The sequence below is a fragment of the Lissotriton helveticus genome, chromosome 6 (assembly GCF_964261635.1).
Source record: "Lissotriton helveticus chromosome 6, aLisHel1.1, whole genome shotgun sequence".
Lineage (NCBI taxonomy): Eukaryota > Metazoa > Chordata > Amphibia > Caudata > Salamandridae > Lissotriton > Lissotriton helveticus.
Window position 1 is genome coordinate 1,434,485,298 of NC_136067.1, and position 25,938 is coordinate 1,434,511,235.

Here is a 25,938-nt window from a genome sequence, read left to right on the forward strand (position 1 = left end):
AGCCGTCCAGAACGACCCCTTACTCTACTTTGTCTTTTACATTGTACTTTTCCAAAACTTAAGATGTTTGAGCACACTGTATGGGTTCCGCATTGGTTTGTTAAATCCTCTAGCACAGCACAAAGCTACGGTGGACCCTAAGTATATCCTAATCTGTGGGTACTCGCACACATTTCCTCGGAGGCCGCCAAGTACTGTCGGTGGCATGCCGGAAGGTCACACTGATGCCAGCAATGCGAGTGTTGGGGTGATGAAAGGTGGCCGTATGGAAATCTGAAACAGATGCATGTTGTGGACAACAAACAAAGCCTTCACATGACTTCTGTCTGCCACCAACTCTCTAATCTCATGAACCAAAAATTAAAGTCAAAGCATTAACTTCTAATGTAAAAAGTGAGAAAGATATGCTCATCTGGTGGCTGGATTTAAAGTGTGAAACCAGAAAACCTGGTATCAGTCCTGGCTTCCCCATGTGATGAAATTGTGTATTCGTTGGCAATGAGTTCAATTCACTTTGCCTCCTCTTTCTTCATTACTACATATGAGAATCCATATATGAGTTTAGGATATGTGCTGTACAAAACCTTCTCTAGTGTTTTATTTATTAAACTATAATGTTGTTTCAATTATATAACAACCAGGGCTACACACATGGTGCACTTGCCAAATGACTTGCCTCTTGGTTCTCTAATGGCATTGTTTTCAGAATTGGGTCACACTGATTTGCCTATGGCCATGTCTGAACTGGGGTGGTGGAGTGAGCTAAAGAATGATGATGGATTAAACCCAGATCATTTGACTGGGGTGAGTGTTTGATTTGCTCAAACGCTCCGTTCATCATCCCCTTTGGTATCGCGTTGTTCGCCCAAAGTTGGCAGGGTATGCCCAGACATGGGTCCCTTGCTCACTTTGCCACTGGATTCAAGATAGCCTGGCTGATGAGGGTTATGAACCCGAAACTGGTCCCAGGATGCTTGTGCTGGTCCAGGGAAGACATGGTTTGGCAGTTTGAGCTGGACTGTTCCCATGAGGCACAGAGTCAGACTGATTTGCATATGGCCATGTCTGAACAGGGGTGGTGGAGTGAGCTAAAGAATAATTATGGATTAAAATCAGATCAGTTCACAGCGGGTGAGTGTTTGATTTGCTCAAACGCTCAGTTCATCATCCCCTTTGGTATCGCTTTGTTCCCCAAAGTTGTCAGGGTATTCCCTGACGCTTTGTTCGCCCAAAAGTTGGCAGGGTATGCCCAGACATGGGTCCCTTGCTCACTTTGCCACTGGATTCAAGATAGCCTGGCTGATGAGGGTTATGAACCTGAAACCGGTCCCAGGATGCTTGTTTCCGGTCCAGGGAAGACATGGCTTGGTAGTTTGGGCTGGACTGTTCCCATGAGGCACAGGGTCAGACTGATTTGAATATGGCCATGGCTGAACTGTAGTGGTGGAGTGAGCTAAAGAATGATGATGGAATAAACCCAGATTAGTTGACTGGGGGTGAGTGTTTGGTTTGCTCAAACGCTCCGTTCATCATCCCCTTTGGTATCGCTTTGTTCCCCCTAAGTTGGCAGGGTATGCCCAGACTTTGGTCCCTTGCTCACTTTGCCACTGGATTCAAGATAGCCTGGTTGATGAGGGTTATGAACCTGAAACCGGTCCCAGGATGCTTGTTTCCGGTCCATGGAAGACATGGCTTGGCAGTTCGGGCTGGACTGTTCCCATGAGGCACAGGTTCAGACTGATTTTCATATGGCCATGTCTGAACTGGGGTGGTGCAGTGACCTAAAGAATGATGATGGATTAAACCCAGATCAGTTGACTGGGGGTGAGTGTTTGATTTGCTCAAACACTCCATTCATCATCCCCTTTGGTATCGTGACATTAATGTTTCCATGATCATGTTTAAACACTGCTAATAAATGCCTCTCACTGCAGTGACATAATCAGATTTACTAAGGTAAAACGCTCATGCATGATAATAAAATACACTTTTTTGAAGCTTACAGAGAGTTTATCATGTGTTTACATGTTTAGTGCAAGATGTCTTTAGAACTAAAGGTGTTCCTTAAGATAAGTTGTCTAGGACAACTTCTTTTCTTCTTTACTGGTAGTTTAGTTAATGTGTAAGTAAAGTATGCCTGTTTGTTTCACAGCTTTCTGAATGTTCCTGCTCTGTCAACTGAACAGCAGCCCAGTGCTGCGGTTCACCAGGGGGCATCAATTAAAGGTCAGGAGGGCTGCATGCGGCCCCCGAGCCGTACTTTGAGCATCCCTGCAAAATCCATATGGTAATGGTGTGTGGTGGCAGCCTCCCTCACAAGGCTATAGAGAGACTCATGGTTGGCGGCCACTCATTTGTAGCCAGGTGTACAAGTACTTTTACGTTTGCCTCTGGGAGATGTGTCAACTGATCTTTTGACCAAAACCTGTATGTCCTCAAAACTGGGTTCTTCACTGTCCGATGTGGGTAATTTGTGGTGCTGCGTTTCTGTGGTATGATTGTGCTACATGAATGAAAACCTCCATTTGGACACATTGCATTTGACACACAATCGTGTTTTCTTGCATCTGAATTAAGGTTATTCTGGCTTCCCTATCCTTGAAACAGCAACTAGGGCCTGCACATCGGACACCGTGCACCAATTTTGTTTCTGTTTCTTTTCTGGGCTCCAGTACCCATTCCACACAGATCTGCCATGTAACACCACTTGGCTGCAATCCGTTCATCTTCCCATATTGCACAACAGCATGCTAACCTCGTATACAATACTATAGCCTGCCTGGTTGCAATGAGCAGCCGGGCTGGTGAAACAGCACAGACTCCCTGGTCTGAGAGGAGCGTCTTTTCAGCCCATTCAGGCCAATCCCTGTGCTGCTCCCGCAGAATGAGAGCAACACAGGGATTGAATGCGAGTCTGACCCATGGGGGTGCTGGGACCAGGAAGAGGACCGGAGACGCAACGTGGCTTGAGAGATGGCAAGTGGCTTCAAGTAAGTTCTTATATATATATTATTACTAGCACCCCCTAGCATGGGCTTTCCTTGCGCCGTTCTCCTGCATTCCCTCACCCGCCCCAACACCCGTTGTTTGTGGCAGCCACCACTGGATATGATAGGAACATTTCAATACTCCACAGATTGAAATGCATTCTAAAAGTAAAGTAAATTCATGTGGACATGTGGTTCTGGAACAAGTGATCTCAAAAATTTAATTTTTATGAATAGGGCTCAAAGGGAATATAATGAAATTTATTTTCAGAGGTACGCTAAACGTATAGAACTGCTAAGCATTACAAGCAATGGAGTATCACCAGTAAAATAATTTAAGAAATACCTGGAACGGCAGAGAAAAATAAGTGTGTACCCAGAACCGGAGAATTCGTTTATTGGACTGTGTTGCAGCAGAATGTAAAAAAAAGCTGACTAGTTGGAAATAGCCCTTGCTTTATCCATTGCTTTGTCTTTGACTCTGTATCTTTATACAAGTACTAGCAGCCCGTCCCGACGTTGTCCGGGTATGAATTGCTGCTGCCAAGTAGTATATTGTTTTGTAGGATTTCGTTTTGATAGCATTTCTTATCTGTGACAGGCCTGTGAAACGCTCTGATTCACAGTGCACTGCTGATGCACTTAAGAGTGCGCGTTCAGTAGTGTGTGAACTCGAGTTTCCCTACTTTATTTTTCCTTGAATATTCTATAGCGCAAACTCGACAACATGGCATGAGCACAATTTGTATTACAGAAGAACACATTCATTTGTGGTAGGCACGGGGAGACAAAGCGATTTGCCTGGAATCACAGCATGTTGAGCTGATGCCGAGATTCGAACGTAGCTCCCCAGCTCTAAAGTTCGCAATTCTAGAACTTATGGCGGGAGGTGTGTCTAAAAGTGTATGTCGGTGCTGCCCATCAATGAGAGAGACCTGTGCATTTTTCAAATGGGTGGTGAAAAAATATGAGTATGTTACTGGAGATGTGGGCCACCTTGCCACCAATGTACTTACCGGGGGAGGGTAAACACCTATTATTCCGCAACTTTCTTTCCGCATACCATCACTCTGCATACTTTCATTACGAAAGTACCATGACTCCGCAATGCCATTATAAAGCATGGCATTACATTTTATATGCTTTTACCATGCTTACATTTACAACGGAATTTGTTGTCAATGCATGAATGGTAAAAGCATGTTTTGTTTTATGTTTGGATAAGGTAAGTATGGGTATAGGGCTATATGTTTTGGGGTGTTTGGGTATTTTAAGGGTTCAGATATAGTTTTGGGTTATTGGGTACAGGGGTAGTTTCAGGGTTTAGGGATAGGTATGGGTTTTGGGGTACAGGGGTATTTTTAGGGTTCAGGGCTAGGTTTGGGTTTTGGGGTATAGGGGTATTTTTAGGGTTCAGGGGTAGGTTTGTGTTTTGGGGTACAGGGGTATTTTAAGGGTTCAGGGCTAGGTTTGGGTTTTGGGGTACAGGGGTATTTTAGGGTTCGGGGTAGGTTTGGGTTTTGGGGTACAGGGTTATTTTTAGGGTTCAGGGCTAGGTTTGGGTTTTGGGGTACAGGGGTATTTTTAGGATTCAGGGGTAGGTTTGGGTTTTTGGGTATAGGGGTATTTTAAGGGTTCAGGGCTATGTTTGGGTTTTGGGGTACAGGGATATTTTAGGGTTCAGGGGTAGGTTTGGATTTTGAGGTACAGGGGTATTTATAGGGTTCAGGGCTAGGTTTGCGTTTTGGGGTACAGGGGTATTTTTAGGGTTTAGGCATAGGTGTGGGTTTTGGGGTACAGGGTATATTTATAGGGTTAAGATGGGTTAGTGTTTAAGGGTGTTGGGGTATTTTAAGGAGTAAGGGTGGGATTAGCACACGATATGAGACATGGCATGAAGGGTGGAACGTACACACGCCCCCAGAGTTTGTCACGCCCACAGCACACACCCACAGCACAATGCAGACACGCCCACAAGGGACTACTTTGCTGGCACGGTTCTTTTACCTTTTAAATGTATATGGTGGGCGTCTGCATAGCCTATGTCCTTCTGCTGCAACTGCCCTTTCCAACACTGTATTGGGTGTTGTGATTGGTGCTGTGGTTCCTGAGATTACCCGCCTCAAAGGTTTGGGCCCTCTCTTTATTATATTACTAGCTTACCCATCGCGCGTTGCTGCGATCTCCGAAGAAAGGAAATTCAAGGAAACTCGTCATGATAACATTCAATTTACATTGTGTCATTTTTATTGAAACTTATTCATTTTAATATGGAAAACATTTCAAAGTGTCGTTATAATTCTATTTATTTATTCGAGTGCTTGTGGATACACAATTTTTTGTTTTTCCGTCTGGAGCGTACATCAGTTTTCGAAAGATTATGAGGGCCTGGGGGGCTGATATTTAAAAAAAGTTTATGGCAGAAACCTTCGCGAGAGTGCACTCAACAACTTCCCAAAGTTTCATGGCGATCGGATGAATGGTGTTTAATTCTATTTATTTATTCCAGTGCTTGTGGATACACGATTTGTTGTTTTTCCGTCTGGTGCGTACATCAGTATTCAAAAGATTATGAGGGCCCTGGGGGGGCCGATATTTAAAAAAAATTATGCCAGAAACCTTCGCGGGAGTGTACTCAACAACTTCCCAAAGTTTCATGGCGATCGGATGAATGGTGTAGTAATGCATAAAGGACAGACAGACAGACATACATTTGTTTTTATATATATATAGACTAGCAGTCCGTCCCGACGTTGTCTGGGCATGAAATAGAATGTGTGTAATGTGTGTATTCAGATACGGTTATTCGCGTGTTCCCCCGCTTGAGGCCCAGCTGCAACCGTGGTTGATGTCAACACGCGCGTGCCCCCCCGCTTGAGGCCCAGCTGCAGCCCAGGTTCATGTTAGCAGGCGCATGTAATTAGTGTAGTCATCCGCCACCTGAGCCCGGCTACAGCCCTGGCTGATGTTAGCAGGCGCGTGTAATTTGGTTTAATGTGATAGTTCAGTAACAGCGCGCATGAGAGGCTGCAGTAATTGTCCCCGCAGACACGCTCAGTCGCCTGTGCCCCCGCTTGAGGGTCAGCGGCGACCGTCTAAAAATTAGAATTGTGTGAGTCTTGAATGATTGTTTCCCACTGTTCTTATTTTTTTATGACCCACACCGACGCTCTTCGGCCCGAGTGCTTTTTAGACGCACCCAGGCCAAGCCACACACTGCGTTCGGCCCTTTCAGACGCACCGAGGCCAAGGTACACACTTCATTCGGCACCCCCAGTATGTGTGAGACAACGGGCAGTCCCCCAAGGGAGTCTTGCGAATGTTTACTTACTACGCTTCGAGGTGAACGCCTTTGTGACGCCCCCAGCACACGGCCACAGCAGACGATCTGATTAATGTACGACCCAGATGGCATGAAGTGCGGAATGTAGCACACGCCCCCAGCATTTGTCACGCCCCAGCGTGCCCCTTTATGCGGAGCAATTGCGTAATTGGCGCTTCACATGGCATGAAGGGCGGACACAAGCCCACAGCACGGACACACGCCCACAGAGTTTGTCACGGCCCCAGCGTGTCACGCCCCCAGCGAGCCCCTTGAAGCGGCGCAATTACGACTCACATGGCATGAAGGGCGGAACGTACCACACGCCCCCAGCGTTTGTCACGCCCCCAGCACACACCCACAGCAGAACGCAGACATGCCCACAAGCGACTACTATGATGGCACAGTTCTTTTACCTTTTAAATGTATATGGTGGCCGTCTGCATAGCCTATGTCTTTCTGCTGCAACTGCCCTTTCCAATGCTGTATTGGGTGTTGTGATTGGTGCTGTGATTACTGAGATTACCCGTCTCAAAGGTTTGGGCTCTCTCTTTATAATATTAGTATGGATAGTATGGATATCACAGTGAGCAGGAGGGGATTATTTCTCGGATCTAACGATTGACTTAAATGCCTCACGTTGTATTACAAAAATAAACAGATGATTCACATAAGATTCCAAAGTGAAGTGGAATTTAAAGTATCCACCATGGAAATATTAGTATTATAAATTAAATATTCACCCACTAAGGGACCTGGATAGTCACCTGACTGCAAGCCTTAAGGTCTTGGTTCTCTCTATTGCAACTGAGAAGGCCTTTGACACTCTTCAGTGGGACTTCCTTTACAGAGTCATGAGCGGTATGGGTCTAGGTCAATGGTTTCTGGCGTGTATAAATTGATGTATATCGCTCCTGAGACCAGAATGAAAACAGGCAGCATAATATTGGAACCATGGGGGGCGTGGCTAAGCCAGCCAAGATGGCGGACGCACCTCTGTAGTGCTCCGAACGGCTGCCCACATGAGCCTGTCATTGCCTTGCTGAAAATGTCTACACATCAGCAAAACCTGATGTAGTAAGTCCTGCTACCTACAGAGATCCCCGCAAGACAGAAAATCACGGCCTAGCTGGTGCGGGTGCCACGCAACGGAGCCGGCCCACCGATCCCAGCACCAGTCTAAAATGGCAACGCCCGGCAGCCAGAAATAGATAACCGGAGAGGGACCCCTGCCGAGCCTGTGACCCAGCAAACAAAAGTGGCTGCATCGCTGCGGAGGGAGCATCGGGATGAGAGGTTGTTACAAAACGTACAAACCGGAGACACAGTGATTACTCTCGAGGAAGCACTGGGACCCCTCTGCACTCTCCCGCACCTCCGATGCAGCTGGATACCAAGTACCCCAGCTATAGTGTGAGCCCTAGGCCACCTGAACGCGATGGACGAGCCCCCCCCCCCCTTTTTTAGATCGGCACCAGGACTTGAGGTGTGGGGGGAGGAGAGTCCTGTGGGGCGCGTGGCTGATGTTCACCGCAGCGGGGCCGGGGCGTGAGGAGGGCCCCCCCGCCGCAAGGGAGTGCTGGCGATCCCCCCAGTCCCGGACCAGCAGAAGAGCCCATAGAGTCACAAGCCTCATGAGACAATCCCCACCGAGACTAACACAGCGGGACCTGCTCACTGATGACGGCAAAGTCCTAGGGGAGCACCGTGATTGCCCCTGAGGAACCAGGAACGTGACCCTGACACCACCGTAAAATGGCTGCGCCCGTTAGCTAGCAATAGGTGGCTGGGGGAAGCAGGCCTAAAGAGTCTGCGACCCACATATAAAACGGCAGCCGCGGCGTCGCTGCGGAAGGGACACCCGAATGGGAGTCTGTGACATGCTGGGAAAATAGTGAGTGCTTCAGACCAGACCAGTCCACACTCCTCAGTTCCCCCGAGACACCCGGATATCAGGGCTGAACACCCCCGACTAGGGTGCGAGCCCTCGGCTGCCTGTAGGCGACTGAGGCACCCCCGATTGGTACCAAGACCCGAGGCGCAAGGGGAGGAGAGGTGTGCAGGGCGCGTGGCTGGAGGTAACCATTGCAGGGCCGGGACATGAGGAGGAGTCCCCACTGCCACATCAGCCGGGGAAGGACAGGGAAGCTGTAACAGAGGGACACCTGCAGGAGACCACGGGCTCTACTAGACACCCCCAAACCCGGGGACCTGTCCCGAAAATAACTGGACCCAGTAAAGAACTGAAGAGACACACACCCATTGTGATGGGTTCCCTCGATACATCCGGAGGCAAATGAGAGTCGGGAAACAGCAGGAGGGACCATGAAAAGGGCTTTGCCAGCGCCCTCAGCAGGACAATTTAGTGAGCCAATCCGGCTCATTCCCGCAGCCCACAAACAGCAAGATTCATAAGGAGAGGAAGGAGGGGCGAACCGCGGTGTCCCCCCGAGATTCAATCACAGGGTCTCTGCATAGAAAACGCAACAAAGGACCAAACACATGACTGAGACGAACATGGGATTTCAACGGAACACCGGCACAACGTCAGGCCCAGCGGCGGGAAGACAGCCCTCGCCAGTTCCCTCAGAGGTGAGGCGGAAGGGGGAACCCCTTCAATCGGACTCCATGTCTGCTAAGCTAGACAAAGTCTTAGCGGCAATAGAGCAGTCCTGGGTGACCATGGAGTGCAAATTCGGTGAACTTGCCGCGGACCTCAACCTGCGGCGGGATGACCACAGAAAACTGGCAGGTAGAGTCAAGCAGGGAGAAAGAACACGACAAACAGTGGAACCACTAATCCAATCACATCAAGTGGCCATCAAAGAGTTACAGACCAAAATGAAACTCCTAGAACGCAAGACAGATGACCTGAGCAACATCGGAGTTCTAAATCTGCCAGAGGGAGTCGAGGGGGCTAACCCCTTTCGGTACATGGATACATGGATCAAAACGTTCACCCCGGCACAAGACCTAACGCCATTTTTCTCAGTAGAGAGAGCACACACAGCCCATGCGTATTTGACCGGTACATATGTCTATAGCCCGCACTTGTATGCTAAGAATACATCGGATGTCTAAGGGTAGACCTCCGTACTCACCCCTACTCTCACTGGTGGGTTTCCCCAGAGCTGAGAAATACTACACAGCAAGCGCATGCCAAGTATTGTGTGACCTAGCAGTCACAGAGGAAGAGTCTCTGTTTGAGAAAGGCCAACTCAAAACATATGCCCAGATGACTGAACAATACGACCTCCCGCCTGGGCAATTTTTAACCCACAGACAACTCATAGACTGTAGCCACCGGTACTGGAACCCGAACGTAGGGGAACCCCGACACACCCAGTGATACACACTATTCTACATATGGGAGTGGGACGACATCTGGTCACGTGGCTTTACAAAGCTGTGAGGGAGCTAATTCTACCCTCCCTGCATACCCTGCGTCAAAAAAGGGAAACGTTCATAGGAAGAGTAGTCAATGACAAAGAATGGAACACTGCAAAAAACACAGTTGATGGACAGAATGTAGAACAATGTCATACATTCATCCCAGTGGTGTGGAGAGCATAGGACTCACGTCTGAGCATACCCAGCCCACTCGGGGTGAAAATTGCAAAAAACACAGTTAATGGACAGAATGTAGAACAATGTCATACATTCATCCCAGTACAAGGATCTGGGCCTAAATCCATCGTTTTTTTGCACTCCAAACCACCCTGGGTTAGACACTGGCTATATGTAAATCAGCGCTCTGACCCTGTGCCTCATGGGAACAGTCCAGTCCGAACTACCAAGCCATGTCTTTCCCAGACTGGAATCAAGCATCCAAGGACCGGTTTCTGGCTATCAGCCTTCATCAGCCTGGATAGCTTGACTCCAGTGGTGTGGAGAGCATAGGACTCACGTCTGAGCATACCCAGCCCACTCGGGGTGAAAATTGCAAAAAACACAGTTGATGGACAGAATGTAGAACAATGTCATACATTCATCCCAGTACAAGGATCTGGGCCTAAATCCGTCGTTTTTTTGCACTCCAAACCACCCTGGGTTAGACACTGGCTATATGTAAATCAGCGCTCTGACCCTGTGCCTCATGGGAACAGTCCAGTCCGAACTACCAAGCCATGTCTTTCCCAGACTGGAATCAAGCATCCAAGGACCGGTTTCTGGCTATCAGCCTTCATCAGCCTGGATAGCTTGACTCCAGTGGTGTGGAGAGCATAGGACTCACGTCTGAGCATACGCAGCCCACTCGGGGTGAACATTGCAAAAAACACAGTTGATGGACAGAATGTAGATCAATGTCATACATTCATCCCAGTGCAAGGATCTGGGCCTAAATCCATCGTTTTTTTGCACTCCACACCACCCTGGGTTAGACACTGGCTATATGTAAATCAGCTCTGACCCTGTGCCTCATGGGAACAGTCCAGTCCGAACTACCAAGCCATGTCTTTCCCAGACCGAATCAACCATCCAAAGACCGGTTTCTGGCTATCAGCCTTCATCAGCCTGGATAGCTTGACTCCAGTGGTGTGGAGAGCATAGGACTCACGTCTGAGCATACTCAGCCCACTCGGGGTGAAAATTGCAAAAAACACAGTTGATGGACAGAATGTAGAAAAATGTCATACATTTATCCCAGTACAAGGATCTGGGCCTAAATCCTTCGTTTTTTTGCACTCCACACCACCCTGGGTTAGACACTGGCTATATGTAAATCAGCTCTGACCCTGTGCCTCATGGGAACAGTCCAGTCCGAACTACCAAGCCATGTCTTTCCCAGACCGGAATCAAGTATCCAAGGACCGGTTTCTGGCTATCAGCCTTCATCAGCCTGGATAGCTTGACTCCAGTGGTGTGGAGAGCATAGGACTCACGTCTGAGCATACTGGAACACGGCCTTAGAATACCTCAAAAAGGTCTCCAGGAATGCGCAGTTTCGGAATATACAGTTCAATATCCTCCACAGAGCATATCTCACACCACGCCGTCTTTATCAGTTCTACCCAGACACGCCATTTGCATGCCCCCGATGTCAAACCCCCGATGCAGACTTCAAACACATGGTCTGGGACTGCCATATTATCCACAATTTTTGGGACAGGACCCATCGGATGCTCAGTACCATAACTGGCATCGCAACTATGTCCACTTGGGAAGCTTGTGCTCTTGGGATCTTCCGCAGGCGGAGAACCGAAAAAGTACAATACTGCATCATGTCTCTGGCCATCCTACTAGCAAAAAGGGGAATAGCTATGCACTGGTGGTCCCCAATGGGACCCCCAGAAGCAGCATGGATAGGAGCTGTTTAAAAATGGGGGAAAGCAGAGGAAGAGACACTCAGGGAGGAAGAGATAAAAGGGACCCGTAAGCATCCTATCTCCCTAGAAAGGGCCCAAATATTACATACATTCACACAAGAAACTAACCCACCGGGGACACCTGCAGACTCAACCCCAGGCCCCACTGGCCCCTCTTGCTAGCACCGACGCAGCAACACCACAAGAGAACCCACCACCCCATACCGAGCCCTGGGTAGACGACACACAGGGAGTCCCCCCTAGATTACACCAGAACACTGTGCGAATGTGGCACACATTCCTCCCCTCCCCTCCACACACATATTAACTTGTCTCCACACATCGCAAATGGAAAATCACCAGTGACACTAACGATCCTATAGATGTTAGGGCCTATAGCTCCCCCCCTCTTTTTCCCCCCACAATTTACCCCAACTGTTCACAGTTTGCAAGTTTGCATTGGCGAATAACTCCGCCAACAGTTTGTTGAGAGTCCATTTAGACAAGAATCGACATGACAACATCAGGAAGTGTACACAACAGCGAAACACCCATACTCGTCCATAGGCGACGAGCTACATCCGAACATGAGACAGAGTCGCTGATGAGTACAGCACATTGCACTTTATACTGTTTTGTAACTTCTATAGGGATCTTAGGAAATCGATTCTGCATCCACTTTTTATTTCCAATAAGTTGTATTCCTATAAAACCGCCTTCTTTTTTATATGTAAATTCGATCATGTCACGATTTGTAATGCGGTAATTTCCTTCACTCAATTACCAATCAAGCAAAGAAAATTCTCTCATATTTGGAATCACTTGTCTATGAGACTGATTAGTTGATCAAATGTTGGGCTTTACTTCAGGTACCTTTTTTAAGATTGTTGTAATTCTATGTACCCCATGAAATGTTATTGATTAGCATGGTGTCTATACATCAAAAAACGAAATACGTATCCTTTTTAATAAATCTTTTTATGAGGAGTGAAAAAGCGGATTGTAATATGAAGAAATGTTTTCTTGCTATACTACTTCCCTGAACAAAGTTTTATTATGTACAATGCTTTTATGGATATTTTTTATACCGAATAAAGCTTGTTTTGACTTTGACTTTGAGAACAGAATGATGAGCAGACTCCTCCCTAACAGTCTTTTACCACGGACTCGAAAGGCCTACCATTGTGAAATAACTAAATGTATGTTGACGATCACAAGTACTTCACACCCACATGTAACTGAGTTTTCATGCATTGCTATGTTGTACAAAGACAAGAAGCAATAACGAATGTAAAAACCCAATAAACAAATTTAAACAAAAAATAATAATATTAGAACCATGCATGGTAGGAAGAGAAACGAGACAGGGATGCCCCCTTTCCCCTGTATTATGTGCACTAGAGTGACTGCCTCTGAAGGTAAGGCAGGGGCACGGCTATCAAGGGCTTCGGACAGATGGGCACTCACTGTACATCTTGTTGTATGCAGATGATATGCTTTCAACCAACATGTAGAGGAGATGTACAAGATGATTTGTGCAGTCTACAATCTCAGAGAATGCGCCTGGGTCTTGTCACGGCATTTGATATGTGTTAATATCACCCAACAGTGTTGTGCAGCTCAGAGCTCAGTGACCCTACACATTGAAAGGAAAAATCTTCAATGCTTTTCCAGGGGAACCCATGCACACCTTTACCAAGCACCCATTTGCATTCAATCGAGAAGTCTGGGGATTCAGCGCCCCCAGCAAACCTCTGGTAGGCACCGCCACTCTAGTGCTCCTCTCACAACCCCTGTCCTTTGCTGCACAACTCCCACTGGTCAAGATTGCCACCAATGACAGGCGCATTGCATTGTCAGCAGGTTGATGTCTCTTCCTAAAGGTGATGTACTCTCACCCCAGCACCCTCTAGAACAGAGGTCTTCAATCTGTGGGGCGCGACCCCCTGGGGTGTCGTGGAGTCCTGGGAAGGGGGTCGCAGATTCTGTCAGAGCATGCAGTTCCTTGAAACGCGTGGTTTGCCTTAACCCTAACTGCCATACCTGCATATTTTAAATTACCGCAGCGTTGCTGTGCTCATTGTACACACATAAAAGGGCCAGTCGAGAGCAGGTGGCATCGGACTGGTTTGAGGGTGCTCACGGCAGAGGCCTAATTCACACCGAGGGGGGGAAAACATCAAAGCCTCTTTAACAAGCAAAAGGACTTCTAAAGACCGGTGAAGTACTCAGGTGTGGCTTTGTGTGTGTCCTTGGAGCTGTTTCAGCCGGGCTCACATACACGAAGGGGGGGGGGGCAGTGAGCAGAGTGAGGGGGTTGCTGGGGGAGGAGGTTGTAACCCTTTGAGTTCAATGGGCGTTGCGCGACTGGAGCTGTGGGTCCCACCAGTAAAGCACGTGAAAGGTCCTCTCCCCCCCCTCCGATCACGTCCCATAAATCATTGGTTCAAGTCCCACGAGCCCTCATACCTGGCACCTGTGCGGGGCTAATGTGCCGGAGGGTCTGTTCTTCACTGTGAGATGTTGTTACAGCCTGTCTGCCCTCCACCCCCAGCAGGGAGGCACAGAGATGCCCACCCATGAGAGATAAAGAAGGAAGAAGAGGCAGAGAGATACTGACTCACCCCCATGAGGATGTATGGATGGATGGATGAAGGAAGGATGGATGGATGGATGTATGGATGGATAAAAGGTTGCATGGATGAATGATGGATGGATGTGTGAAAAGGTGGGTGGATAATTGATGGGTGGATGGATGGACGGATGAAAGGGTGGATGGATGAAGGATGGATGTATGGATGGAAGGGTGGATGGATGAAGGATGGATGTATGGATGGATACAAGGTTGCATGGATGGATGAATGATGCATGGATGTGTGAAAAGGTGGTGGATGAATGATGGGTGGATGGATGGATGAAAGGGCGGATGGATGAAGGATGGATGGAATGAATGAATGGAAGGATGAAAGGGTAGATGGATGAAGTATGGATGTATGGATGGAAGGATGAAAGGGTGGCAGGATGAAGGATGGATGTATGGATGGATAAAAGGTTGCATGGATGAATGATGGGCGGATGTGTGAAAAGGTGGGTGGATGAATGATGGTGGATGGATGGATGGATGAAAGGGTGGATGGATGAAGGATGGATGTATGGATGAAAGGGTGGATGGATGAAGGATGGATGTATGGATGGATACAAGGTTGCATGGATGGATGAATGATTGATGGATGTGTGAAAAGGTGGGTGGATGAATGATGGGTGAATGGATGGATGAAAGGGTGGATGGATGAAGGATGGATGGAATGAATGAATGGAAGAATGAAAGGGTGGATGGATGAAGGATGGATGTATGGATGGAAGGATGAAAGGGTGGATGGATGAAGGATGGATGGATGAAGGATGAAAGGGTGGATGGATGAAGGATGGATGTATGGATGGATAAAAAGTTGCATGGATGAATGATGGGTGGATGGATGGATGTGTGAAAAGGTGGGTGGATGAATGATGGGTGTATGGAAGGGTGGATTGGTGAAGGATGGATGTATGGATGGATAAAAGGTTGCATGGATGAATGATGGATGGATGTGTGAAAAGGTGGGTGGATGAATGATGGGTGGATGGATGGATGGATGGATGGATGAAAGGATGGATGGATGAAGGATGGATGAATGGATGGAAGGATGAAAGGGGTGGGTGGATGGATGGATGGATGGATGGATGGATGTATGGATGGAAGAATGAAAGGGTGGATGGACAAAAGGTTGCATGGATGAATGATGGTTGGATGTGTGAAAAGGTGGTTGGATGAATGATGGTGGATGGATGGAAGGAAGGGTGGATGAGTGAAGGATGGATGTATGGATGGAAGGATGAAAGGGTGGATGGATGAAGGATGGATGTATGGATGAGGCATTGGCTATCTTAATGCCTTGGCACCCTCAGTGCACTTTACTAGAGACTTACCAGTAAGTCAAACATGCCAATCATGGAAACACCATTCCATAATACAATTTACAATAGGAGCACCTGCACTTTAACACTGAACAGCAGAGAGAAAGTGTGCAGAGACACTAAACCAGAAAGAAAAGAGTCAAAACTAGGATTTCAGAAAGGAAAAAAACAAGGGAAACATGCCAAAAGATGCCAGGTCTAACAGGCGCATTTATGGTTGTCAATAGTTGTTGATGATGAGGAGTACCAGTTTCTAAAAACCTTTGTCAGAAGGGGGTCCTTACGCCTAAAAATATTTGACAAGGGGGTCTCAGCATTCAAAAAGTTTGAAGTCCTCTGCTCTAGAAGGACAGCGTTCCACAATCCAGAGCTTAGCCCTCCATGCCAGTCAGCAGCCATGGTCACCATCTTCATTCATTTTCAGCTGTGTGCCAGGGTCCATAACCAGCTACAGAGGCAGTAGAATCTCCTGGCTGGGTTCTTTCTGTGTCATATGGCTCACTCTCTGTTCCCCTAACTTCTCCAGCTGTAGGCAGGTACCCTTGGTAGAGAAGCACAATTCGATGTTTTCTTACACCAGCAGTGACAATGATGGAAGGGTGAGGATGGGTAGCCTACACATTGATAACATGCATTTTAAACTCTCTATGTGAAGCTAGGAGGTCATTCTCGTGAAGCAGTGGCTTTTATGAAAAAGTATACATGTATATATGTGAACTCTTTCACTTTTCTGCCAGAAATGCTCCTACATCAGTAAAATAATATAGTATGAGAGATTCCCTTGGTTACCAATAATAAGGGTATGTATGTACAGCCAATGACGAATGAGGGAACATACTGAAAACAAATGGGTGAACTGTGATAGAAAGAGAGTGACATTCAGAGGCGCACAACACACTCTTTCAGGGATCATTCTAACACAGTGTTTTAGCCACCAGACATGTTACCCTTAAATGATCATTTTTAAGAGATAGCAGTCAATCTTCAAGAGAATATGAGAAAATACATGTTTTCAATCTTATTATATAAAAATAGATATCCAATCAATCAATCAATATAAACATTATTTTGATAAAAAGTACATATCCATAAAAGTACGAAAACAAAAAACGCAGTTAAAACATTCATTATAATAAAATTGGGTCTCCAGGAATGCAATTCATGATCACATAATAAAACAATTAATAACAACATATGACAGTGCAAATTAAAAACAAATAGTAAAATGCTATGATTCAGCAGGTGCGCATAGAGCTACAGATGCGAACTGCTGCCTTCAAGAAGGAACCAACCCGAAAGGTCAATTCATCATCATTTAGAGCGATGACCTTCCCATAGGCTACCTTATAATCAGTCTAAGGTAAAGCTTTAAAATAAGGAATCAGAAACCTTTTGGTGAGAATTGAGTAATAAGAACAGAAAAATAAAAAGTGCAGCATTGATTTTTTGTGTTGATTATTGCATGGATAGGGTAGAAGGTCAAGGTTAGTAGTAAAACCCACAGGGAATGATAACATAAACTTCATAGTATCACTCCTCAGCCGGAAGAGTAAGCCCCTTTCCCAGCGTCCAATGGTTTTAACAAATAACTAGAGACCGGGGGAGTAACGTCCTTAATATGCATGTATTTGGCCACTGAAGTTTTTTTACATTCTATAACCAATCTAGCACTTTTGTACGATGCATAAAGAGTCCTTAGAAGGGATTTGCTACTAACAGCGCCAATGTCTACCGGGTTTAAAAATATGGATTCTAGATTCACACTAGCTAAACCTTTGTGAACCGCAGCCAACCATGGTATGTTCATCCCCCTGTCACATTTCAAACAATCGGTGATTATCTCTCTTGTTAGTTGAGCCGCTGGATTATTCCAAATTCTCAGCCAAAATAGGGGTGGGCAGGCCTTTATAGTCTTCAATGTATGGAAGACTGAGTTTGCAATGACTAGCATATTTGTATGTTGAGATGGGTGCACCCAGGAGTTTGCGACAGAATCTGTTTTCTTCACTCTGGATACTAGCACTGTTAGTATGCCCTCAGACTTCAGCTCCATAAGTTGCAACTGGTATATATTGGAGTCTGAAGATCCTAACAGTTGAAGACACCACCTCAACATCCCTCGGCTTAGGAAGCCCTAGTATAGTATTAATTGAATTAGTGAACTTCCTCCTGCAGTAGGCCACATGGTCGGTCCACAACCCATTTGATGCAAAACCCAACCCAAGATAAGGGAAAGTGCGAGTGCTCTGTAGACAGTTAGAATTTAAAACAAAGTAAGATTTAAAACACTTCTTGGACCCACACGGCATTAAAAACGATTTTTTTAAATTGGTGCTTAAATCCAGGGCTGCCATAAACTCTATAAAGCCATGGACCAAGATGCGGAGAGCTTTTGGGGTACGCCCCATCAGCACCGCATCATCAGCATATAACAATGCAGGGAGTTTGTTACCCTTAATAAGGGGGACATCCTGCGTTAATGTTACCAAAGACTTGATTAAATCATTGATGTATAAAATAAAAAGGAGGGGGGCCAGGACACAACCCTGCCTGACCCCCCTGCCGACATCAATAGCTTTGGAAACCTCCCCATCCCTGCTGATACGCACCCTTGCGTGTAAGTCTTTGTGCAAATAAACTAAAAAAGAGACAAGGGACTCATCCAAACCATAATTTAAAAGAGTTGTCCACAGCCAAGATCTGTTAACAAAGTCGAAGGCCGACGTGAGGTCCATGAATGCCAGATATACAGGTGTTTTCTTAGCTATATTATATTTGTTGATGATCAAGTTGAGGTTAAGGCATTATTCCACAGTGCCAATATTACTCCTGAACCTCAACTGACACGGATGTAAAATCTGACATTCTTCGGCCCATGACTTAATCTTGTTATACAGTACCCTCCATAAGATTTTCAAAATGTTGTCGATTAGGGAGATCGGCCTGTAGCAACTCGGGTTTGAGCGGTCCCCCTTCTTAAAAATTGGCACTATAATACTGGAGGACCAAGTATGCGGTATGGGGGAGTTGGTTGAATTATTAAAAACGTTTAACAGTAGGGGTGCCCAAAAATCAGAGTAGCTTTTAATAAGGTCAATAGGCAGACCGTCAGGCCCGGGAGCTTTAGATCCCAAGCTATGTTCAATGGCCTCCTCAATCTCTGCTAAATCGATTGAGATCCCAGTAATTGGCGTATTCTCCCTAGTTACAGAGGGAGGATCCGATGCGGCATAGATCTTGCTAAAATGGGCCTCCCAGGACTCACTAGGGATGTTACAACTAATTGATGACATAGGGTTTCCCACGGACCTCATACCTTTGACATCCTGTCAAAAGTCCTTACCATTTTTTAATCCCAGTGCTCTTTTATGATCTGCTCCTTTCTAATTGCGATAACTCTCTTATAACTCTGCCTAAGTAATTTAACCAGAGAGCTATCCCTAGGTTTATTGGCAAGCGCCCTTCGCAGGGCTCTGTTAGCTGAGGAACAATCAGCGATAAACCAACCTGAGTCTGGGTTAGTTTTCTTATTGGGCTTAGACAACAAGGATTTAATGCCAGTGCAAAGCTTTGAAAAAGCACCGACTACCTCCAAGTACATCCTTTTGAATACTGCTTTATTGTCTATGCCACAGCAGACCACTCTAAGGTTGTCAGTAGTAGGAGTCAGATCGCTGGCACCCTGGACATTATCATAAATTGGTCTGGGCGTGAGGCTCAGGGTCAGGTTGATCGGATTATGATCCCCCTGGAGTGTGGGAATTACCTCCGCCTTTAGCACACAATTTTCTAAGCAAGCAGTGATGAAAATATAATCGATGGTAGAGGCTGAGCCCCTGCCTCTATAGGTGGTTTCTATGTGTCCATCCCTAGAGGGCACAGCTACGAGCTCCATAACATCCAAGAAGTAATTGGCACTTAAAATGTCCAATAACTGGTGTCCTCTGGTGTGGCAGACCTGGCACCGCACTGCCAAATTCGAAATCAGGCCCTTAGAGTGCACAGTGGTCTCAGCTCTAGCACCTCAAACCAATTTCAAACTGAAACACTAAGGGCCTGATTACAACTTTGGTGGCTCGGAGCCAGGTCTGCCCCACAGCCAAAGCCCTGGTCATGCTGCCTGCCAGATTAGGAGTTTCCTCCTGTCTGGTGGGCTTTGTTTTTGATGTTTCCATGGTGGTGCCCTGAAAATGGGCACCGCAATGGGAATTCCAAAAACAGTTCCTGAACACCATGGACTGTGTGCATGCCCAGGGTGTGAGGCACCAGGAGGCCTGTTGGGCCCCCTTTGTATCCTCTGGCCAAAGTTTTCTTGGTCTGTGGAACCACCATGAAAGCAATGGTGGAGATGAAACTTGTAATATGTTTGGTGGGATGGCGACAGTCTTGCCCAGCCTATTCCTGCCTCCAGACTGCTGCAACACCACAAGGGAACGGCATTCCATGGCAGCTGCAGCAGGGCATGGCAATCAGACTGCCCTTATTGTAATACGACGGTTGGCAGATCGCCGTAACCGCACCCCCACGTGTCTGGTGGTTCATGGACCGCCAGACTCATAATAAAACCCATGAATGGCTTAACCTCTCCTCCTGCACAGACTTGCAGTTGTTCTTCAGTGGCATGGTGCCAACCTTGTGGAAGGACAAGCTTATTTACCACTACGGCAGCTATGTTTGGAAGGCCTGTACAGCAGCCTGAAATTACTCACTTGATCTCTCCAAGGGGTGATGGGACACCAGCATCTTCATGTGAACCTTCCGAGGATCTGAAACCTTTCTCTCCCTCAGATACACATGGCTGGAAACAGTTGGGCATTGCTTATTTTAGACCTGCCATGCAACAGGTGCAGTATAATTCTTTCAACCGAAGATATAGTTGGTAGACCTAGTGAGGTTGAGTGTAGTTAGTCATTGCTTTGGAATAGATATTTGTTGCTTTGCTGACTTGGGTTGGCAATTCACCCTCCTATTGTACTGTAAGGACGATATCAGGGCATTGCAGCTGCAAGCCTAAGTTCTTCCCTAATGCTGCTGAGCTTCATCATGGTTGTGACCTTATGAAAGAGTAGCGTCTGAAGCTGGCCAAGTCCACACACATCTGGTGGGATCTAGGAATGATTTCGCGTTTACAGGTAACACAGACAAAGGGGCCGATTAGGATTGCGGTTTTTCCGCATCCTCCGGGCCGGCGGAAGTGTCCGCCGGCCCGGAGGATGCGGAAAAACCGCGGCGGAGCCTCCAAAGACCCACCGCCAAATTAGGATGGCTGGTGGGTCTGGAATTCCGTCCGCCGCTTTTCCGCAGCGGTCAGCTTCCGACCGCGGCGGAAAAGCTATAACATGGCAGGCGGTGTCTATGAGACACCGTCCGCCATATTATGATGTTGGTGTAAAAATGCTTTTCCACGGCGGCATTTCCGCCATGGAAAAGCATACGGACATTCACTTTGGGGGCCCGTTGCGGGCCCCCTGGGTGAATGGGGGGTGGGGGGTGCACATGGGGGGTACCTATGGTACCCCCCTGCATTTGCGTACACAAAGCAGCAGGCACCGTGCGGTGCCTGCCGCTTTGTGCATGTAAATGTAACACATGCATTTTTAACATTGCCGCGGGTGCAGCTTGAAGCTGCACCCGCCGCAATGTTAAAAATAGAGGATGTGACCGCCACCCTGGCGGTCACATCCTAATCAGCACGGAAGGAACGCCGCAGCCCCTGCGGACGTTCCCTCCTCCTCAAGGGTGGCGGACGGACGCAAGTCCGTCCGCCATCCTAATGAGCCCCATAATGTTTGGAAATGGCACTGTGCTTAAGCAGCATTTGTTTCATGACCCCAGATATTGGGTGGTTCTACTGTCCCTAGGGCTTGAGTAAATACATGAAAATTTACTTTTCTAAGAGCCATTCATAATTTAATTTATAATTTATTTGGAACAAATATTAATGACCCTTCTCATGGGTTGCATGTGTGATGGCTTAATGCTTTACACAGGCAGGCATGTTATGTTATAAGTTATAACATTTTATTAAGCGCGAACAGCTGCCCCAGCAACGAGGCGTCCCGGCGCTGAACTATAACGATAACCTGAGGGGGGACATGGGTTGCCAACTAGTACTCTACTGGCTGTGGGTGCTGTATACATGTCAAGAGTTGTTAACATATATTTTCTGGCAGTTACGGATTGCATGGTCTTACGTTTCTGTAGTGGTCTATGGCTTTTGAAGTAGGTGTCCTTATACTGCAGTGCTGGCTGAGGCTGCCATACTAGCAGTGGGCATTTATGGAACCACCAACACATTTTCTAACACCGGTGTACACGTGAAGAGTGCTGAATTGCTAGTGGTGCTGTACACAGCCGTGCATGAGCTTCCTGATAGTGCTGTGCTGGCAGCAGAAAGGGACATGGGTGGAAGTGTCTTGTGATGTGCTTTTGGACTGCAGCAGTAGCAGCTCTAGCGACCTGAGCAAATAAAAACCGAGCTGCAGAACTGCCTGACCCGTGCTTCTATACAGACCTGCTGCACACGGATGTATGACATTACAACGCATGCTTTTACAAAGCATGCTTTTACAACGCATACCATTACAACGCATACCATTACAACGCATAGTCTTTTAGGCGCTGGATAGTGAATTGTTTAATTTACTATTCCAACTCCAGTCCCCGTGGATAGTAGGGAAGGTGTTGGATAGTACATTAAACCTATTCCCTATCCTAGAGCGCCCCCCAGCGCAATGCGTTGTAATAGTTTGCGTTGTAAAAGTTGCGTTGTAAAGGCTCTGCGTGGTAAAAGTTGCATTATAAAGGTTGTTTACCGCTGCACACAGTTAATACTTGTATTTTCGATAGTATTTTAATATGTCTTTCCCGTTATAGGATTCACTTATTGCATTTTTCTCTTTACAGTGAAAATGGATTTCAGGAAGGATTAGGCACTCTTGGTCTAGTTTCTGGGCTCTTCAATTCAATGTGGTCGATTGGGTAGGTACAAAATGACTTTGCTCTTATGGTTGTTATTTATATGAATCAAGTTATTTAGTTTTTTCTACCACAACATGATCTCCAAACAGTAGGCAGATTCAGTGTTATTTACCCATGCTCAGGGAACAATTTTGAAAAACAAATCATGTACAGCTATATTTTTTATTTTCAATAAAAGCACTTGACTGGATTAAGAGCTGTCCACTTTGCTCATTTTTAGATTTCGCAGCTCCTTATCCAGTTGCACCATTACACTGATTGTTTAGGCTCATGTTTCTTCTTCTTCCTTTTATATAGTGTATTTAAGAACAATAGGCAAATTGATTTCTACCACAACACAATCTCCACACAGTAGTAGGCAGCTTCAGTGTTAATTACCCATGCTCAAGTAACAATTTTGAAAAACAAATCATTTACAGCAGTTTGTGGAAGACGTATTTTTCAGGTTCCTGGAGAAATTAATTGTTGGGGTTTTGATAGTATTTATTTTACGTTTTAGTCTTGTCACTTTCTGTTTCTGAGTTGATGAATTTACCAAGCAAGTCTAGGGCCATATACCTTATTTGCTTTCTTAATCATTGTTTTAAATGCGCACATCTGTGTCTAACAGTGTTGAAACCACACTGGGGAGTTGATTGTATGGAATTAAGGTTTCTTCTGAGAAATTTCTCAAGTGTGACCAGACAATCAGGCTATTCGCACTGAACAAGAGACAGGAAAGTATATCTGAAGAACAGAACTGTAGTCTATAGCCTCAGAAGTTGATTAGCCACACAACCTACTGTAGAGAGTGGATTGGGCAGAATCATTTGACATTGAGAATACATCAACAAAAGGTTTAGAGGGCTATAAAAGTCAACTATTGGCAAGCTCATGATTTCACGTACAGGAGATGGATGGCACGTGTCACTGAGGTAAGTAGGAAATAGGTTTGAGTACCAAGCACTCAACACTTTTATTCAAATGTAGTGAATCTTGTTAAATCGCCATGATTCTTCAACTGTGGCCTCCAGGTAAAAAGCCTCCATGATTCTTACATATACCTTATCCCCATCAATCATGAGACACATCCCCCTGGCATTGAGGGTATTTGATAGATCTTCCTTTCAACGCACAAGGCCTTCAACAAAAAGTGGGTGTACGCTTCTTCTTAGTTAAATATATTTTCTTAGGTAGCTATATTTTCTCTTTTTAATAAAAGCACTTTACTGGATTAAGAGCTGTCCACTTTGCTCATTTTTAGATATCGCAGCTCGTTATCCAGTTGCACCATTACACTGATTGTTTAGACTCATGTTTCTTCTTCTTCCTTTCATATAGTGTATTTAAGAACAATAGGCAGATGTATTAGACTGAACAAAGATGCATACTTTGCAACATCAGTTTTATCTGTTCAGTCAGCACCCTTTGAAGTGTATTAGCCCTTAAACTTAAAGGGCACCGGATTTCTGAATGGAATGTTTGCTATTGAGAAAAAGAAAAAAATCAAACAAAGTTTATAATACCTATGCATATTATTACCCTGGCTATAATTCTAAAGCTTTTGTATTGTCTTTCGACATAGTCACATATTCAATAGTGATAAAACTAAACCCTCTGGACAATTTTGAGTTAAAGATTTTTCTGAGGAAGGATATGAACAGGGCGACTCGGGATCATGCCATGCACTTATTTTTGGTTTGTTCTGGGATTGATGCAATCTGCATTTAATGACTGACAATTGAAAATAATAATAAACTGTGCTCAAGCAACTTGCAACCTCCAGGCTACAAAACGAGACTATCACGTTTGATACTTAGAAAAAGAATGTACCAACATGGGATGCAGGTTTACTCTTTCTCTCCTGCCCACTACCACATTTAGGAAAGTATTTCCATTCTTGCTTTTTACCTGTTAAATTGTAGGCATAATATTTTGTCACGCCCATCACATGGCCAAAATGAGATGGTACAGTGGTGGGACTAAGAGAGAGAAATTGTCATATCTACTTTACCTGTTGAATTTTAAAACATTTGACAGTCTTATTCTCAATGTCATCACAGGGTAGTTGTGTGTGAAAAATCTAGACACCTAACCCAACCTCATTTGTGAATCCCAAAGGAGTTTTTCACTTCAAGCCTATTCCATTTGGTTTGGCATCTGCTCCGTCAAAGTACCAAAGGCCCATGAAAGAAATGTTTAAAGACTGTGTTGGGATCCAGTATTTCCAGGATCACATACTCGTGCATGGAAAGTAGCTGGAAGTACACTATGCAAGATTAAACAAGGTTCTGCAGATTTTGCATCAGAGGGGTCTAACAGTGTGGTGTGATAAGTGCAAATTTGAGCAATCTCAAGTGAATTACCTGGGACATCATGTTTCCAATAAGCATTGAAAATGCAATAGGCCTCACATTTGTTTAAGTAAGCGCTATTGACATCACATAAGGTGTGGAGTGGATTTGGGTAGTGGAATTATGTTGCGTGGTGTGCTGTGGAATTATGTGGATAGTAAATATGTGGTATTGAGTGTAATGGAATTATGTGGAGTGGGATTGTGTGTGATGGAGTGTTATGTTGAATTGTATTTTGTGTTGAGGATAGGTATGTAGAGCAATTTAGTTATGTGGAGTGCTGTTGAATTTTGCGGTATTATGTGGTTATAAAAAAAGTTTGTGGCAAGCCACACATTAGCACCAGCACCTAAGGGGCCGGACTGTTAGGAGGCATAGCCAATAGATCTCACCAGCTGCGAGAACTATTGGTTTTGCCAAAGGCAATGTCTTTGATCCATGTTATGGTAGGATCCTTTGCCAGATAGGCAACTATAACTCAGTAGAGAATTTAAGGACTGGATGTGCATGTGGTTTGCAAGATTTTATGTCCTACTGACAGACACAGTGAGAAACGCATACTGCCTTCCAACTTTATAGCTGTTAACTGTGCACCACCATAAACCCCCACCTGCAACCTGAACCCAGGCAGCTGGAGGCAACTCAGTTCAAACTATGAGCTATACAAGAGTCATATGATGCATGACCCATCAGAGATAGATTGAGCAATGAATGAGTGAAGCGTTGTATATTAAAAATGGCGATAACGTCTGCTTTCTATCTGCTTTGGGCGAATTCCCCCCTTGGAGCTTAAGGGGTTAATACAAAGCAATGCTGAAGTCCTTTTCTAATATAATATCTTTTGAACCAGAAAACAGGGAGGGCAGGTGGAGGTTTCTAGCATGTGGCAAATAGAGATCCTTGAAAAGTTGGTTAAATAAAACAGAATCAAACATTTGCTGATTAGGAAATAACATAAATAGTCAGTTTCAAAAGCATACTCAAACTCCAAATCTTCAGCATCAATTCATTTGTGAGTGATTAGCACTTGTGCTGATGTCTACAGTACTTCAACC

The 25,938-nt window shown here is 45.7% G+C and overlaps 1 protein-coding gene across 3 annotated transcripts in view; it reads left to right on the forward strand.

Moving 5' to 3' along the window:
* LOC144761783 (MFS-type transporter SLC18B1-like) overlaps positions 1-25,938 on the forward strand; it is a 1,350,585-nt gene that overhangs the window by 804,434 nt on the left and 520,213 nt on the right. For all 3 annotated transcript variants that reach the window (XM_078647026.1, XM_078647029.1, XM_078647027.1), the window contains exon 11: positions 22,476-22,550. In XM_078647026.1, the coding sequence (XP_078503152.1) occupies positions 22,476-22,550 (75 nt within the window). The remainder of the gene's footprint in view (positions 1-22,475; positions 22,551-25,938) is intronic.